This window comes from Bison bison, unplaced genomic scaffold (genome assembly GCF_000754665.1).
Source record: "Bison bison bison isolate TAMUID 2011002044 unplaced genomic scaffold, Bison_UMD1.0 scf7180017864456, whole genome shotgun sequence".
NCBI classification, from domain to species: Eukaryota; Metazoa; Chordata; class Mammalia; order Artiodactyla; family Bovidae; genus Bison; species Bison bison.
In genome coordinates this window covers 27,727,710-27,743,899 of record NW_011495018.1, presented here as the reverse complement: position 1 = coordinate 27,743,899, position 16,190 = coordinate 27,727,710, and the positions used below count along the sequence as shown (strand labels likewise).

The following is a 16,190-nucleotide window of genomic DNA, read 5'->3' as shown; positions in this document are numbered from 1 at the left end:
GAACTGTGGTGTTGGAGAAGACTCTTGAGAGTCCCTTGGACTGCAAGGAGATCCAACCAGTCTATTCTGAAGGAGATCAGCCCTGGGATTTCTTTGGAGGGAATGATGCTGAAGCTGAAACTCCAGTACTCTGGCCACCTCATGCGAAGAGTTGACTCATTGGAAAAGACTCTGATGCTGGGAGGGATTGGGGGCAGGAGGAGCGTGCTGCGATTCACGGGGTCGCAAAGAGTTGGACACGATTGAGTGACTGAACTGAATAACTAGTGATGCTGAGCATCTGTTTGTGTTCTTATTGGTCATTTGCTTATATTCTTGGGAGAAATGCCTGTTCAATCCTTGGCTTATTTTAAAATAAGCAGTCTTATCTGACTGAAGGGACAGCAGCCTTCCCATGGAATCCCAGTGAGTGAGTGCTCAAGGAGAGATTTTCCTTTAAAACCAGACTTTGTTAGGGTTCTGGCACCCTACACCTAGCCATGCTACCTCTGATTCTCATGACCCGGGGCCAATTACTTGAGCTGGCTTAGAGGTGGCTCTGAGACAGTCATTTCTGCTGTAAGAGGCCCACAGAGTCTGCCTTCTCTTGGCCAGAGTCTTCTACCATCTCTTGTGGAGATTCATGATACATGTGTTCTACAGTTAAGCCTCTGAAGAATCCCACAGTTAATACTTATCTGATATCATTATCTAATATCTTATCAGATAAATGGTTTGCAAATATTTTTTCCCTGTTCTCTGTTGATTTTTTTCCCACTTTGTTGATGGTGTCCTTTAAAATACAGCTGTTTTTAATTTTGATCAATGTCACTTTATGTTCTTTTGTTACTCAAGCTTTTGGTGTTCCCTAGTTCTTTTAGGGCTTTCTAAACTTAATATTATTTAGGGTAAAAAATGGACATTATTCAGAATAAGATCCTTTATTTATTTTACTATGGAGCATTTTAAACATTTACAAAAATAACGCTAAAGAGAATGATATAATACAATGAAGTACCTACGTACCTACCTCCTAACTTCAGCAATTTAGCATTTTGGCCAGTCTTGTTTTTACCTATATCTACTTTCACTTTCATTCATCCCCACTGCAATTATTTTGAAGCAAGTTGCAGACTTCTATCATCTCAACCATAAATAGTTCCGTTTGAATCTCTACAAGATAAAAGAACTTTGTTCCAGAACATAACCGCTCTCCCATACCACACCCTAAAAACTTGACAATAATTCCTTAATATTACAGGAGAGGATCTTGCATGTGAAAATTTAATTTGGATCTAGAAGTAAAAATCTAATGAGAAAATTCAGCTAATTATGACAGTTCTTCTGTTTTCATAAGGAATTATCCAGAAGAGTTACACCACTTTAAAAAAGTTATACTACCCAGCGATACCCTTCAGTCCTATGAGTATCAAAAAGTGCTCTTCCAACCACAGGTCTTTCTTTTTTCACTTGAACAGCTCTAGTGGTGAAGTTTTAATCATGGCAGTCCTTTCCTTTATCCCTCTGAAATCTTTGTCTTTTTTTTAGGGGGTGGGGGATACATGCATCCATTTCTAGCCTCTGCCCAGTATATAAAGTGAAAGATTAACTTCTGATTGTGTAGGGAGAGGTTTTGGGAAAATCCTGTTCTTATCAGAGATTGCACAGAGGTTCAGAGAAACACGGGAAATAGAGGAGACCAGCCCGCATGGCTTGTCTTTCAGCTGTCCAGAGCAGTGTCCCCCATCCAGAGCCTGACTGACTACGCCTGCCCTCAGGGTACAGTATGGGGGTGGGGAGCAGTTCACAACTGATGAGTAGAGATGGAAAATAGAATTTGGAGGCTGAAAGACGCGATAAGATAATGATTCTATGAACAAATGTTCAGTAAGAAAGGCTGTGCTGTTTGAAGTGTAGGAGGCTTAGGGTTAAAGAAGCTGCTTAACTGTGGGACCCTTCCGAGGCTTAACTGTAAAGTACATGCACCGTGAATCTCTAAAAGAGACCGTAAACTTCTTCAACCATGTGAGCATCTTATCACACAAATAGCTGCCTTGGAGCGGCTTCTGGGTGATGCTGATAGAAGTAGTGCAGGCTCAGAGAGGTGAAGTAACTGGCCCAGGGTCATGAGAAGGAGTGGTAGAGTGCCAGAGCCCTGACAGAGTCTAGCTTGCAGGGAAGTCTGCCTGTAGGCAGTCACTCACTGGGATTCTATGGGAAGACCTCTGCCCCTTCAGTTAGAAACCGTCGGTCTAGCCCTAGGTCACCTAGCATTCTCAGACCTTCGGTGTACTGTCCGGCAAGTGGGAGTGGTGGTAACTGCCTGGCCCCATCATCAGCTGATGTAAGGAACAACGAAGAGAGATGTGAAAGTAGTTTATAAACCTTGAATTCTTTGCAAGAATGATGCTTTATTGTGTCTCTCAGTGGTCAGTGCCTCCTTTTCTATAATACTGAGCACGCCTTGCCAAGGATATGCATCTTGAGCAAAGTGAAGGACTTCGGAACGGTGAATATCAAATAGGATATTGGTACCTGCTGCCTTTTTTCCTGAGAGGTACAGTAGCCTGCACTGACTTCTTGCTGTGATGGGATGCTTTTTCAGAGGCCCTTCCAGCATTTTCTCCCCTAGACGTTAGGCATACAGAGTAGGGTCTGCCTGCCCACCTTTGCTTTGCTCTCATGCTTTCTTCATGATTTGGAGCCATGGTCAAAGTGTCTTTGAAGTCGGTGTACATACTGCTGTCATTCTGTGGGAGTCCACAGGGTTCAGGTGTGGCCTTGGTTGGCCATAATGTGATGAAAGGTCCAGCATCCTCGGCATCTGGTGTGATTCCCTCTCCAGTTTCACCACCTCAGTCATCATCTTACTTGGGCTATGGACGTGTGTGTTCCAGAAGTTTTCGCACTCCCTACATCTTCTGGGAAGGATAAGTTGTCTTAAAGTTTTCTGCTGGTGTTTTTGACCATGAAATCTTAGACCTGAAGAAAGTTTGGTTACCAAATACCCTAAGGAAGAAGGAGGTAATATTTGATTTACATAAGATCTAGGAAATGAGAAAAGGCTTGGTGCCAGGAGCTGTGTTTCCAGCTAGGCCTTATTAAGTCTCATAGTCCTTTAAGCAGAAAAGGAAACTTCCTGGTGTTGCTAATGGAATTTCTGGTGGATGGGAGACAAAACCAGGGCCTGCTTCATCCCATTCCCCATATCTGAAAAACTATTACTGGGGCGTTCAGTCATGTCCCAGCTGTGTACCTTGAGGAAGGGAGTTTGGCTTTTGAGATGGCTTAAGTGCTTTAAATTCCTCAGCTGAGAAAATTGGAGGTGGATAACCAGAGGGTTTCCCAATCCCTTCATCAAGCCTTATGAGCTCAGAATACCATCCAGGTACTCTCCTTATCTCTCAGCTGTTTTTCAGGTTTCTGTGACCAGGAAAAAGTCACCTGCCCTAATGTTTTGGGTTTAGTTGTATTAACTTCATTTTTACCATTTTCTCTGTAGTTGTCAATTCCCTCATCCATGTGACCGTCTTTTCTTGAAGGCCTGCTTTGTGCGATGCATTGCTTGGTACTGTGAGGGACACAGAAATGGAAGTTATGTACCTTGCCCTTAGTTGCTTATACTATACAAAAGGAGATAGGCCTGAGAATAAATGACTTTGCTGACACATAGACAAGGGAGCAGATCTTCTTATAAAGCACAACCAAGATCTTACATTGGAGAGTCTGCACACTTGCTCTTATGACTTTGCACCCGGAGAGCCGAGAGCTGCTTGCAGGTCCTCAGAGTTGAGGTGTCTTGAATAAAATGACATGATGTTGGCCCTTCCAGGGGCCTGCCACCATTTCACCAAAAGTGGGTTGAGTCTCTCTTTGTCCTGCCCCTAAGTGGAAGCTGAAATCAGATTTAGTGGAGGCCTTGAAGTCTAATTTCCCTAAATGGAGTTCTCTTTCCAGGTCACGTGTGTGTGTATCATGTATTTGGTGTGACCTAGGTTCCCCCTTTTTTCTTATTCCGATTTTTGGTTTAGAGAGCAGTTTGTGAGGAGACATGAAATCTTTCTGGGGACAGCCTTAGTTGTAGCTTGCTGATTTTCCTGTAATTCTTGGCTACTTGCCAGTTTGGTTGAGGTTGAACTGTTTTCAGGGCAGGAAGAATGAACCTAGCATTTTGGTATAAAAACAAACAAGGCTGCTGTTGTGCTTGATAAAGCTAAAACTGTAGACCCAGCAGCAGCTCATTAGCCATCAGTGACAGCTCCTGGTTAGTGGTGAGTTTCAGAGACCCCTAGACTTTCCAGAGAAGGCAGTAAATATTTATCCACTAAGGTAATAAATACCAAGAGTGATTGATTGTCAACAGAAAAGGATTTTCTTGTTAAGGGGCAGATAAGCAGGAGGCAGAAACCTTAGGAAGCTGTTGTAAACCACTTTCAGCTTCTGCTACTTTGACTTCTCTCTCTATTTAAAAGATTAAGGCTGTACCATTGCATGGAGAAGGCAATGGCAACCCACTCCAGTACTCTTGCCTGGAAAATCCCATGGACGGAGGGGCCTGGTGGGCTGCAGTCCATGGGGTCGCTAGGAGTCGGACACGACTGAGCGACTTCACTTTATTTTTTCACTTTCATGCATTGGAGAAGGAAATGGCAACCCACTCCAGTGTTCTTGCCTGGAGAATCCCAGGGACGGGGGAGCCTGGTGGGCTGCCGTCTGTGGGGTTGCACAGAGTCGGACACGACTGAAGCGATTTAGCAGCAGTAGCAGCATTGCATGGATGTCTTTCTTGCACCTCCCACATCCCCCCACAAAATCAGATTCAGGATTTATCATATTTTCGGAGTAAATATAATCAAACAGCAAGAGAACCAAGATACTTAACTTACTTAACAAAATAGAAATTCCTGCCCTTGACATTTATAGTGCTACCATAGTCATCAGAAAGAAAAATTGTGCCACTTACAGGTGCTCAGTAAACAGACATATGTGCTGGCTTCTGCACTATTCCGCCAGCTGATCTTTGCTTCATCTTCTTCAGCCTTTCTTGAATGCCCCGTGTGCCCTTGTTTTCATGCTTTTGGTCATGCTTGGCCTTGCTTAGTGCTTTCACCTTCTCCCCCAAACCCTACTTTTTTTTTTTAGTTAGCCGTCTCACGGTGACACTTTCTTTGGCCAGTCTGTCCCTCAACAGCTTCCTTTCTTCAAGCTCTTCTTACACTTCTGGCTCTACTCCTTCCCTCACTTTTATTATAGGGTGCCATTTGTTTCTGTCTGAGGTCTTTTCTCCCTCACTGTGTAATTGAGTGAGTCACTCCTTCAGGGCAAGGCCAGTTCATCCAGTAGTGATCTTTCCCATCCCCGTGGTCTATCCTGGTGGCTGGACGTGACTGTGACTATCATGTCACAGAAGAGGGGGAAGTGACGGGTGTAATATCAAAACACTGTGTCCATGCGTGTTCAAGCCATTTTGTCCAACCACACAGGTCTGGCTGAAATGCTGGCTCCAGCTGCCTACTAGGTGTGTGTTTTTTAAAGAGTTACCTAACTACACTGAAGCGCATGTTTGTCATCTGTAAAATATGAGATAGCAACATAGGTTCAGGTTCTCCCTCTCTGAAATATATCATCTGATGTTTAACAAGTGATTGTGTACTGCAGTTGTGGGCTGTTTACCCAGCCAACTTCTGGGAAGACTCAGGAAAGTAGTAGGAGAGCATCCCCGGGTTTTCACGGAGGCCTTGTAGAAGAAACAAGCCCTGTGCCTTGTAGAACTCCTTGTCCCTCTTGGAACCCAGGAGAGGTGTGTTACCTTGCCTCGGCAGGCTTGCTCCTTGTCTGCCTTTGTCCAGCCCCAGGACACAGATAAGTTAGTATTCTTGATTTCTGGCAGCTGAACAGTCCGTAACATTTCTACTTGGCAAGGTTCTGCAAATCTTTGTTCTGGGCTTGGAATTCTTCCTATGGCATTCCCCAAAATAATTACTTCAGGATCCTTTTATTGATGCCCAGCTTTGCATTCGTGACATGATGTCTTGGTTTGACTTTGATTGTGGCGCTCCTGTCAATCTGGGGTTTGGGTAAGTACTCATTTCTGCATTTTTTGAGTCAGAACTCGAAGGCATTTAAATGTGCTTGTAGACAGCCTGAGAGTGATAAGAAAGGTCTTTTATTTTTATCTTAGATGTTCTGTGTCTGCATCACAGCCTCTACTCAAAGCGTCTGGAAATAAAAGGCTTTAGGTCTGGAGATTAACTCCTGCCCTGGAAGTTGGCAGTTGCTATCCTGTTCTGACAAAACCCTCTTTCTTCAGATTCCTTGATTGCGAAATGAGAAACTCAGAGCCCTCAGCCCTAGTCTCCTTTAGCCTCTGCTGGCCAATGAACATTTCACCAGGTTACCTGAGATCCAAGGCATGGAAGACCTTCCATGCCACCTTGCTCCTTGTGTGGGGACAGGGTGCATGTTGGGAACTTTTGAGAACTTTAGGACTGTCCTAGTCTTTTACCTCATGGAGCTCAGGCCCCAGAGTCGGGCCGAATGCAAGGCCCTGACCCTGTCCTTGGGAACACCACTGTCAGATCCAGTGGTAAGTGACAGTCTACAGAGGGTTCTAGAGCACTGACTGGGAACATGAGTGTCTGCTTAGCGTTTAGCTGACCCTCAGTTCCGGTTTTTGCTTTACTGGTCACTTCTGGTTTAATATCATGACTCCTGTATTACTGTAAAGGAAAGAGTCTTTGGAGCCAGAGACGTCATTCAGATCCTTGCTCTTACTCTGCCTGCTATGTGACCTTGGGCAGGTCTCCATATGCCTCAGTTTCTACAGCTGAGCAGTAAGGATATTAATACCTACATGATGGGATCATGAGATGTTGGTTAAATAAAAGTTCTTAACATAAAGACTGGTTTCATTGTCAGTACTAGCAAATAACTTGTCTCTCCCAGAATTTTTTTTTTAATATTTATTTTTAAAGTTTTATTTATTTAGTTTTGGCGTGCTGGGTCTTGGTTGCTGTGCAGGCATTCTAGTTGCAGTGAGCAGGGGCTGCTCTCTAGCTGCAGTGCATGAGCTTCTCGTTGAGGTAACTTCTCTTGTTGATAAGCACAAGCTTTCAGCATGCAGACCTCAGTAGCTGCAGCTCATAGGTTCAATGTTTGTGGCTCCCAGGCTCTAGAGCACAGGCTCAGTAGTTGTGGTGCACAGGCTTAGTTGCCCCTTGGCATGTGGAATCTTCCTGGAGCGGGGATCGAACCTGTGTCTCCTGCATCGACAGGTGGATTCTTTACCACTGAACAACCAGGGAAGCCCTTTCTCAGAATTTAAGGATGATAAATGCATAGGCTGCCTAGGAAAATGTTGCCAAAAGATTCTTAAATCAACTATAGCGGAGGAATGAATTTCACTAGCTATGAATATATATTATGTTGCAATGAGTGAGTGAGTGAAAGTCGCTCAGTCGTGTCCAACTCTTTGTGACCCCATGGACTATACAGTCCATGGAATACTCCAGGCCAGAATACTGGAGTGGGTAGCTATTCCCTTCCATAGGGGATCCTCCCAACCCAGGGATTGAACTCAGGTCTCCCACATTGCAGGTGGATTCTTCACCAGCTGAGCCACAAGGGAAGCCAAAGAATACTGGAGTGAGTAGCCTATTCCTTCTCCAGTGGATCTTCCCTACCCATGACTCGAACCAGGGTCTCCTGCATTGCAGGCAGATTCTTGACCAACTGAGATATCAGGGAAGTATAGCTGTTGCAGTATGTCTTCTTTAATAAATTAATGCAAAGGGTTTCAGCATTACTATCTTTGTCACTACTCAGGGCCATAAACACTTATTAAACTAGAACATTTTGACAGCATAATCCTTGTCAGTTCTGGTTTAGTGTGACTTGCAGCATGTAGGATCTTAGTTCCCTGACCAGGGATGGAACCTGTACCCCTTGGCAGTGGAAGCACAGAATCCTAACCACTGGACCACCAGAGAATTCCTCCTCCCTCCCTTTTTTTAAGTTGGTGAATTCAGCATTGAATCAAATTCTACATTGTGTCAGGGAGGTGACTAAAATGGTTTGAAGATGGATTTGACTTAGCTTTGGTCCACCATGTATGAACCTGGATCACTTATATAAAAGAATCTTTTTTCAGACTAGTAGAAACTACTGATTATCATTTTGCTTCTTAAATCCCCAAATTGACTACTTTGTCCCTGGGTTGTGGTAATATTTGTAAGTCATGGCACAATGTGAACTTGCCTTCCTGGGAATGCCTGCATTTGCCATTTCAGCTGTTCTTTCTCCTCATCCCCCAAATTTTAGAGCTCAGTGAGGGTTGGTCAAGGACTAGGGGCAAGGAAAAGCAGATCAGTGAGGAAGATGCCATTCTCAGTGGTCACTTTGTTAGAGTATGTGATGTTTTCGGTTTAATGCTGCCTTGTACACAGAATCTTATAATCTTGTAAGAAGAAAAAAGTTGACAAATGCTGATTAGAAACACTGTCTTGAGTAGCATCCTTAAAAGAATGATTTATTAGGTTGCGAGGAAATTGGGAGGCCTGTGTTGCAATTTTGATCATTTAGATTGAACTTTGACAAAATTATTTTTTAATTTCTAGTAATCTTGTTGCAGTTCCATTTAATCAGAGATGACTGCTGATAAACATTATTTAGAAATGTGGAAAGTTTCCTTTGTCCATTAGAGCAAGGATTCTTGACTGTCTTGCTCACAGAGGTACCTCCAGCTCCTACACCAGTGCCTGGCTGTGGGTGTTCAGTAGATGTGGAATGAATGAATTAATAGTACGCTTACGCCATGTACTCTTTCCATAGAGCTGTGGGTGTCATGCTGTCTTGTCAGGTAGGTTCAGAGCAGAGTTGCCCAGGAGGGGTTGAGGATGCCTTTTCCAGTAGTTTCATTGTCAAAGTTAATAATGCTGGGTGTGTTTGAGGATGGTCTACATTTGAGGAAATGAAAAGAGGGCATGGAAAGCTGTCTCTTCTCTCTTCGCCAGAGGGATGTGTCTGAGTGTCCAGGCCTGACTGGCTGGCTGTTCATCCTGTGTGTGAGGGTAGAAACAAGGCATGGGCTAGACTAGATGACCGCGTCTTAAGGGTACATATTCACTGAAGAATATGTACTCAAACACCTGCAGTGGCAGAAGCCACTTCACCCCTCTTCCCTTCTCCATAGCAATGAGGCTGCTGGTCATTTCTTTGTGAGACTCCAGGAAATGGCCCAGCTGGCTTGGCTTATTCATTTCCTTGTCAGGAAAGTCGATGACCTTGACCGTCAGTGGGAGACCTGCAGCAAGTACATTGTGTGTCTGGCTGGTTTCGCTAATGATTGAAAAGTACTTTTGGCAAGTCACCTTGCTGTAAGTGTATTGTCCTCAGTAGAAATGAAAGATAATAGAGGTGAAAAATAATTTGCAAGAATCATTTTTTATTTACCTGGGTCTGCCCAGCACAGTGCCAGTCCCACGGGGGCCTTTGCTGAGTATCACTGAAAGAAAACTGTTGCAGAAAATAAAAAGATGAGATATACTTGCTTTGAGTGATGGAAATATCATTAATCTGCAGCCTAGGAAGTTATTAGAAAGTAACTTTGCATTTACAGCGTTCCTCTGAAGATTGTTCTCCTTGTGCGTTGTTTCTGCAAGTCCAAATCCAAACACAGACCCTTGCTACTGTTGTCTTTGCTAAAGGTTTCACGGCTGGAGGGAGTGAGTGTGACCTGCTGTTTAGGGAACGCTAGCCAGTCAAGAGCTGGCTTACACTGCTGACTGGGAAAAGTCAGGTAAGGACGCCAACCCTGGGGCCTTTGCTTCCTGTACAAAAGCTTGCCTGTAGAGAGCCATTTCTCCATAAACTGCACTTAGAGAAGAAAGTCTGACAAACCTAAGGTAGTGAACTTTTCAGAAGCAAGAGTCAGTTTAAATATAGAGATCTGCTTCACTGGCAACTTGGAGGCTGCGGTGGGACTTGTTGTACCTTTTGTAAGACAAGTGAGGAAAGATGTTGGCACCTGTACATGCAGTCTGTTTATGAAACATAAACTCTCCTGTCAGAGCGAGGGCTCGAGAGGTCAGCACCCAAGGTAACATGTCCTACCTTCGCTGGGAAAGAGGTACCTCTCCCAGCCCTCTCTGAATTGCATCCATCTCTTGAGAAAGTTGGAACAGCCAGGCACGGTGCACTGTTGAGCACCGGTTCTGGCAGAGGTGGGATGGGGAAATTTCTGTGAAACTGACAGCTCCTGGGTCCTGTTTTCTTAACCAAGGAGGAGAAACAATTCCCTGGGAGCTCTTAGAATCCCGTCATTATTCAGAGAAATGTAGCTCTTTGCAGTGTTAAAACCTTGATTTATGTACAGTCCAGCCTGCTCAGAGCCGAGGGGAGTAAAGGGGAGGGGGCAGCAGCCTTGTCCCCCCTCACTGTCGGCTCCAGCCCTAGGTGGGTCCAGAGCTGGACTTCGTGGGTTTGCAGCACATCCTCCTCAGTATTCTACAGCAGCTGTTTGGAGTTTTTTCTGCCATGCCTGAACTGATGTCATTTCCCCCTTGGCAGACAGCTTCAGCTTTGCTGCGTCTGAGATATGTCACGAGAAGGTGGGGGTGGGTCGGAGCCAGGCGGGGGGAGCAGCCAGGAGAGCAGGAGAAAGAGTGCCCGCTTGGTCCCAGGACTCTGTTTACTTTTTCTTCTTTGCTAAGGAAGGCCGGGTAACCGGGAACGCTGAGCACCAGACCCGCCAGGGGAAATGCTCCTTCCAAGACCTTAACTTTTCAAAAGCCCTTTGTTCCCAACGTTAGTGTGGACGATGCTCTTGCAGGATGCCTTTCCTTTTGGGTCTTAGACAGGTAATGGAACGGGTGGTCTGGGGATTGGGTTCGGAAAGGGAAGAGGGTGGGAGCTTACTTATCGTACTACTGCTTTGGGTGGAGGGAGCCTTTTAGAAAATGTCTCGCAGTTATAGCAGGCCAGCTCCCTTACAGAATTTTCCAGGCTTTTCTTCCTGCTTTCTAGTTGCTCCTTACTCCCCTGGCCACCGGGTTCTTAACCCCCATGTATCCCTGAGCTCTTGCTGGATTATCTGTTCTGATTTTCCATGAGACACCGTAAAACCATTGCCAAAGCCTTAGTGAGGAAACAGTTGAGGGGTGAGGCCGGGAAGGGGAGAGGCGGAGCAGGATTCCTGATCAAAACCCCTTTTATTCCTTCTCCATTTTGATTGGGTTAGTGAGCAGAGATTTCTTCACAGTTCTCTGCTTCTGAAGAGATTCTGAGTTGGGGTGGGGGGCCTTCTTTTAAAGGGAAGGGCTCCTTTTAGAGACTTTCTCCTTTTAAGCCTGTGGTCAGGGCTGTGGGTCCGAGGGACGTCCTGAATGTTTCAGAGGGGTGGGGGTGGGACTGACCACACTCTGGTCTTCCTGATGGATTTTTCCAAGCCAGCAGACCCCCGTGGCAGAGACTTGAGTACTTTGCGAGCTGCCGTTTGAAGTAGGGGCACTTGAGTTATAGCCGGTAACCTAGTGTGGAATGAGAAAACAGTAGCGACCAACTGCGGTCTTCTGAGAACACAGCTGTTGCCAACTATTTGTTCCAGGGCTTCTGAGATCAGGCCACCCCCGCCCCCTCTTTGGTCTGAGAGGCATGTCTGTATTGGAATGTGTAGCTGTAATCAGCAGCGGCTGTAAGCGGGGGTGGGGACAGACACACACCCTTCTGCTGCCTGTTCCTGGGTGAGAAAAAGCCACAGATGTGATCAAACCAGAGTCTTACAAAAGAAATATATATGCTTCTAGGGACTGCTGTTTAACCTCACGCTTAGAACAGGACTAGAGTGTCCCTTGGGTGGCCTGAAATTCTTCTAAAAGTAAGCTTTTCTGAAAAGCTCCACATGTTCTATTACTGCTTTTGTTACTGTTCAGAGTTCCTTTGATGCAGAGACAGGCAGAGAGAGTGGGGACCCTATTGGAGCACTTCCTCTGTCCCTCAGGAAGGGCTGTCCTTTTGACTTGTGGGCAGAGTAAGCCCTGGCGAGGATTTTGAGCAGTGTTGGAAATAGGAAGCATCTCATGCTATGTCAGCAGGTGGGGAATGCTGCTGGAAACTGCCTGGTACAGTGGAAAGAGTAGGCCTGGGGAGCCAGAAAGACCTGCCTCTGTATCTTGGCTCCCCCGCAGGGTCTCAGAGGCTGCATAACTGCTCTGAACCTCGTCTTGAAAATAATAAAACCTACTGGAAGAGTTATTGGGAGAATTTGACGGAAAAATGTATTTAAAACACTAGCACTTTGGCTAACTGGGAATAGGCATTTAGGAAAAACATAAGGAAACTAGAAGCTAGAGGACTGCTAGCAGAGGTGGAGGATATAATGGCAGGAGCTCTTGCCCTGGGATTTGGACATTGTTGACTGTGACTTGGGAGGCCGTTGCTTCCTGTAATCCGTACTGTAGTAATTACTATAATCTGTGCCATGTCCAGTAACCTCCGCACAGTTGAGTGAGAGGATGCAGAGCTGGGTGGCATGGCATGAAGGACTGGGTTGGTTGTGGGGAGCATCTCAGAGACTGCACAGCAGGGGTGAATCTACGTTCTTGTTTCTGAATGGGTTCCTGGTAGAGGGCTGGACTTGAGGACCTCCTGAGGCCCTTTCTGCCCCAGCCTTCTGTGATTCAAACTTTGCCTGTGAAAACCCTGAGTATCTTTGGTAACATAATTTTGTATATTTCCAGTATTTCTGTGTCTGACAGTGAAGCTGTGTTCTTTATTGGAGCTATTTGTAAACGTCAGCCTTCTAAAAATTACTTGGTTATAATTCTGTTTTTAAGAAAATGACACAAAACATATATGCTGTTAGTCTTTATCATACATTATGTGTGTGTGTGTGTGTGTGTGTGTGTGTATTGCTGCTGCTGCTAAGTCACTTCAGTCATGTCCGACTCTGTGCGACCCCATAGATGGCAGCCACCAGGCTCCCCCGTCCCTGGGATTCTCCAGGCAAGAACACTGGAGTGGGTTGCCATTTCCTTCTCCAGTGCATGAAAGTGAAAAGTGAAAGTGAAGTCGCTCAGTCGTATCAGACTCTTAGCGACCCCATGGACTCCTCTGTCTATGGGATTTTCCAGGCAAGAGCACTGGAGTAGGGTGCCGTTGCCTTCTCCGAGATATATATATATATATATACATACAAACACACACACACACACATATATGCTTTCATATACTATTTCCCTCTTAATACACGTTATACACCTATCTTATGTGGATTGTGATTCTGTTTCTCTGGTAGTTGTGCTGAGGCTTACAGAGGTAAGCCACTTGTCCAAGGTTGATCAGCTAGCTAGGGAAACTAGCTAGGTCATTAACGTTTGTTTGTTTTTGGCTTTTTTTGTTTGGTTGGTTGATTGGTTTGGTTTGTTTTAAAATTTTGAAACCCAGGCATTTTGATTCCAAAGCCTGGTGTTTCCCTTGCTGTCTACCGGTGTCTATGAAAGTGGAGTTGGATTAATGCATTGCTCCCGCCGGGGCACGTTTTCTGAAGTTTATTTCTAGGTGGCCCAGGTACCAAATGAGATGCGTGTCTCTGAGTACCCTTTTGCTCTTTACTCTGTGGAAGATTCTCATGCACATCGCATCTACTGAATAATGCCACTGCACTTAATGAATGTGGATCTGGCACAGAGGATAAATAAAGCACCGTGCTTCTTCCTAGAAATCACACTCTAGTGCAGTAGTTCTCAAATGCATAAAAATCACCTAGGAGTGGGGTGATTAGAATATAGATTCAGTAGGTGTGGGGCCAGGGCCCAGGAATCTTCATTTCTATTAAGTTCCCCAGGTGGTTCAGACCTGGTAATATCTGGCCACACTTGGAGAGATTCCGCCTCAACTTGGCCCACACCCCTCACCCCCTTCCCTGCACTTTAGTAACTTTGGTATAATTATAAGACAGTGTGCTAAGCCTGAAACAGAGGACCCCCAGGGACTAGGACAGCAGAGGGTGGGAAAGCATCAAGCTTGGGGAGCAGGATGGGCATGGAAGGCTTTCCTAAGAAGGTGATACTTGACCTGAGTCTCGAAGGATGAGTAGGAGTTTACCAGACATATGAGCCAGGGAAGGAGCATTCCAGACAGATTAGGTTGGGAGTGTTGTTTTTGTTTTCTCCTGCAGATGAGAAACGACACTGTCATTGATGAGTCTTGGTATTAGGTATTCCTGAGATAAGACAAGGACCTTGCTTCAGCAAGTACTGGTGTCCTTTATGACACAGAGAAGGAAGGAAAGCATGAGGGGCCTCAATCCAATAATGAGTGTGGCATGAATTCAGTGTCTATAAAGGGCAGCTAGGCCTTGTTGTTGTTTAGTTGCTAAGTTTTATCCTGCACCTCTGACTCTTGCAGCCCTAATGGACTGTAGCCCACTAGGCTCCTCTATCCATGGGATTTCCCAGGTGAGAATACTGGAGTGGGTAGCCATTCCCTTCTGCAAGGGATCTTCCCAACCCAGGGATTGAACCCATGTCTCCTGCATGGCAAGTGGATTCCTTACCACTGAGCCCCAGGGAAGCCTTAGGCTGTTTTAGTTCTTCCAGTTAAGGACAGCTAAGACAACCCCCTGGAAGCTACAGGGTTGACTAGAGAACAGTGTTTGTGCTTACTGGGGCTGAAGTTCTGAAGAGAATCACCTGCTGTACTTTTGGGCTGTGGCACCACATGGCACATTTTAGGTATAACATGTAGTTGAGCATGCCATCCCTTCCTTATCTGGCAAGATCAGAAAATGAGTTTTCTGGTTAAGAGGGAATCTATCCTGTATACCTAGCAGATGGATTACTGATTTTCAAAGAACAAGATTACAACAGAATGTTCTTGGTCTGCTGATTTGAATGAATTCTATTTCATGTTTAATTCAGAAGGTATTGATTTTATAATGCTGGAAGTTCTTGTGACCAACATCTCTATCTGAAAAGTATTGAGCACCTATTCTACTCACAGCATGTTGTGGATACCAAGGGATAGAAACTTTATCCCCGTGCTCACAGGTAGGGGGCGTAGAGCGAGCTCACGGATGGTGGAGCTTTACGCAGGTGGCGGCACGTGACATTAGGAGCGGAGCGGCACGGTTCACGGGCGGAAAGGTGGCTTTTGCAGGTGGTCCTTTCCACAGTCCAGTGGTCTCGGTTGTTGCACAGCAGGTGTGTGGAAGGACCAGTGCGAGTTCTAATTGCTGGAATGCAGCCTGGATCCATCAAGACGATAATTTATATTCTGCACCTCGAATGTTGCCTTTCTCTCGGAAAATTATCCCGAGATGTCCTCACTGAGGAAGTGTGATGATCCCTGTCTTGCATGTCATAGGAGTCTCTGCAGCAAATCTGCTGTCAGCCCGCCTCCCCACGGCCCTGTTCCTCATCTGGGATTGAGTTCCTAGTCACCATTACCCTCCTGTGTGGGCTTTTTATCCTTGAAAGTTATGACCAACCTAGACAGCATATTAAAAAGCAGAAATATTACTTTGCCAACAAAGGTCTGTCTAGTCAAGGCTATGGTTTTTCCAGTGGTCATGTGTGGATGTGAAAGTTGGACTGTGAAGAAAGCTGAGTGCTGAAGAATTCATGCTTTTGAACTGTGGTGTTGGATAAGACAGTTGAGAGTCCTTTGGACTGCAAGGAGATCCAACCAGTCCATCCTAAAGGATATCTGTCCTGGGTGTTCATTGGAAAGACTGATGCTAAAGCTGAAACTCCAATACTTTGGCCACCTCATGTGAAGAGTTGACTCATTGGAAAAGACCCTGATGCTGGGAAGGATTGGGGGCAGGAGGAAAAGGGGACGACAGAGGATGAGATGGCTGGATGTCATCACCGACTCGATGGACGTGAGTTTGAGTGAACCCAGGAGTTGGTGATGGACAGGGAGGCCTGGCGTGCTGCGATTCATGGGGTCACAAAGAGTCGGACACAACTGAGCAACTGAACTGAACCAGGTTTAGGACATAGTAAGAAAGACCCTGTTTGAGGGAACTGGCTTTATATAATGCAGCAGACACCAGGGTAGCACTTGTTTGTACTACCAGAGGTGGAAGCTAAAATTCGTATTGGAACTGATTTGTAAAAATCTGTGACTACTACAAGCGAGAGCTCCATAAACACCTCAGTTCCCTCCTGTCACCTAACAGAAAGGGTGACTCTCATCCAAGCCTTTCAGGT

The 16,190-nt window shown here is 45.5% G+C and overlaps 1 protein-coding gene across 2 annotated transcripts in view; it reads left to right on the top strand.

Moving 5' to 3' along the window:
* The window catches only part of WBP1L (WW domain binding protein 1-like), a 56,388-nt gene that overhangs the window by 13,582 nt on the left and 26,616 nt on the right, over window positions 1-16,190 (top strand). The window contains exon 1 of one of the 2 annotated variants that reach the window (XM_010859430.1): window positions 9,795-10,835. The exons of the other annotated variant lie outside the window; for it this stretch is intronic. Within the exon in view, the coding sequence (XP_010857732.1) occupies window positions 10,809-10,835 (27 nt within the window). The 5' untranslated portion in view covers window positions 9,795-10,808. Of the gene's footprint in view, window positions 1-9,794; window positions 10,836-16,190 lie in introns of those variants that run through there. 2 annotated transcript variants of the gene reach the window in all.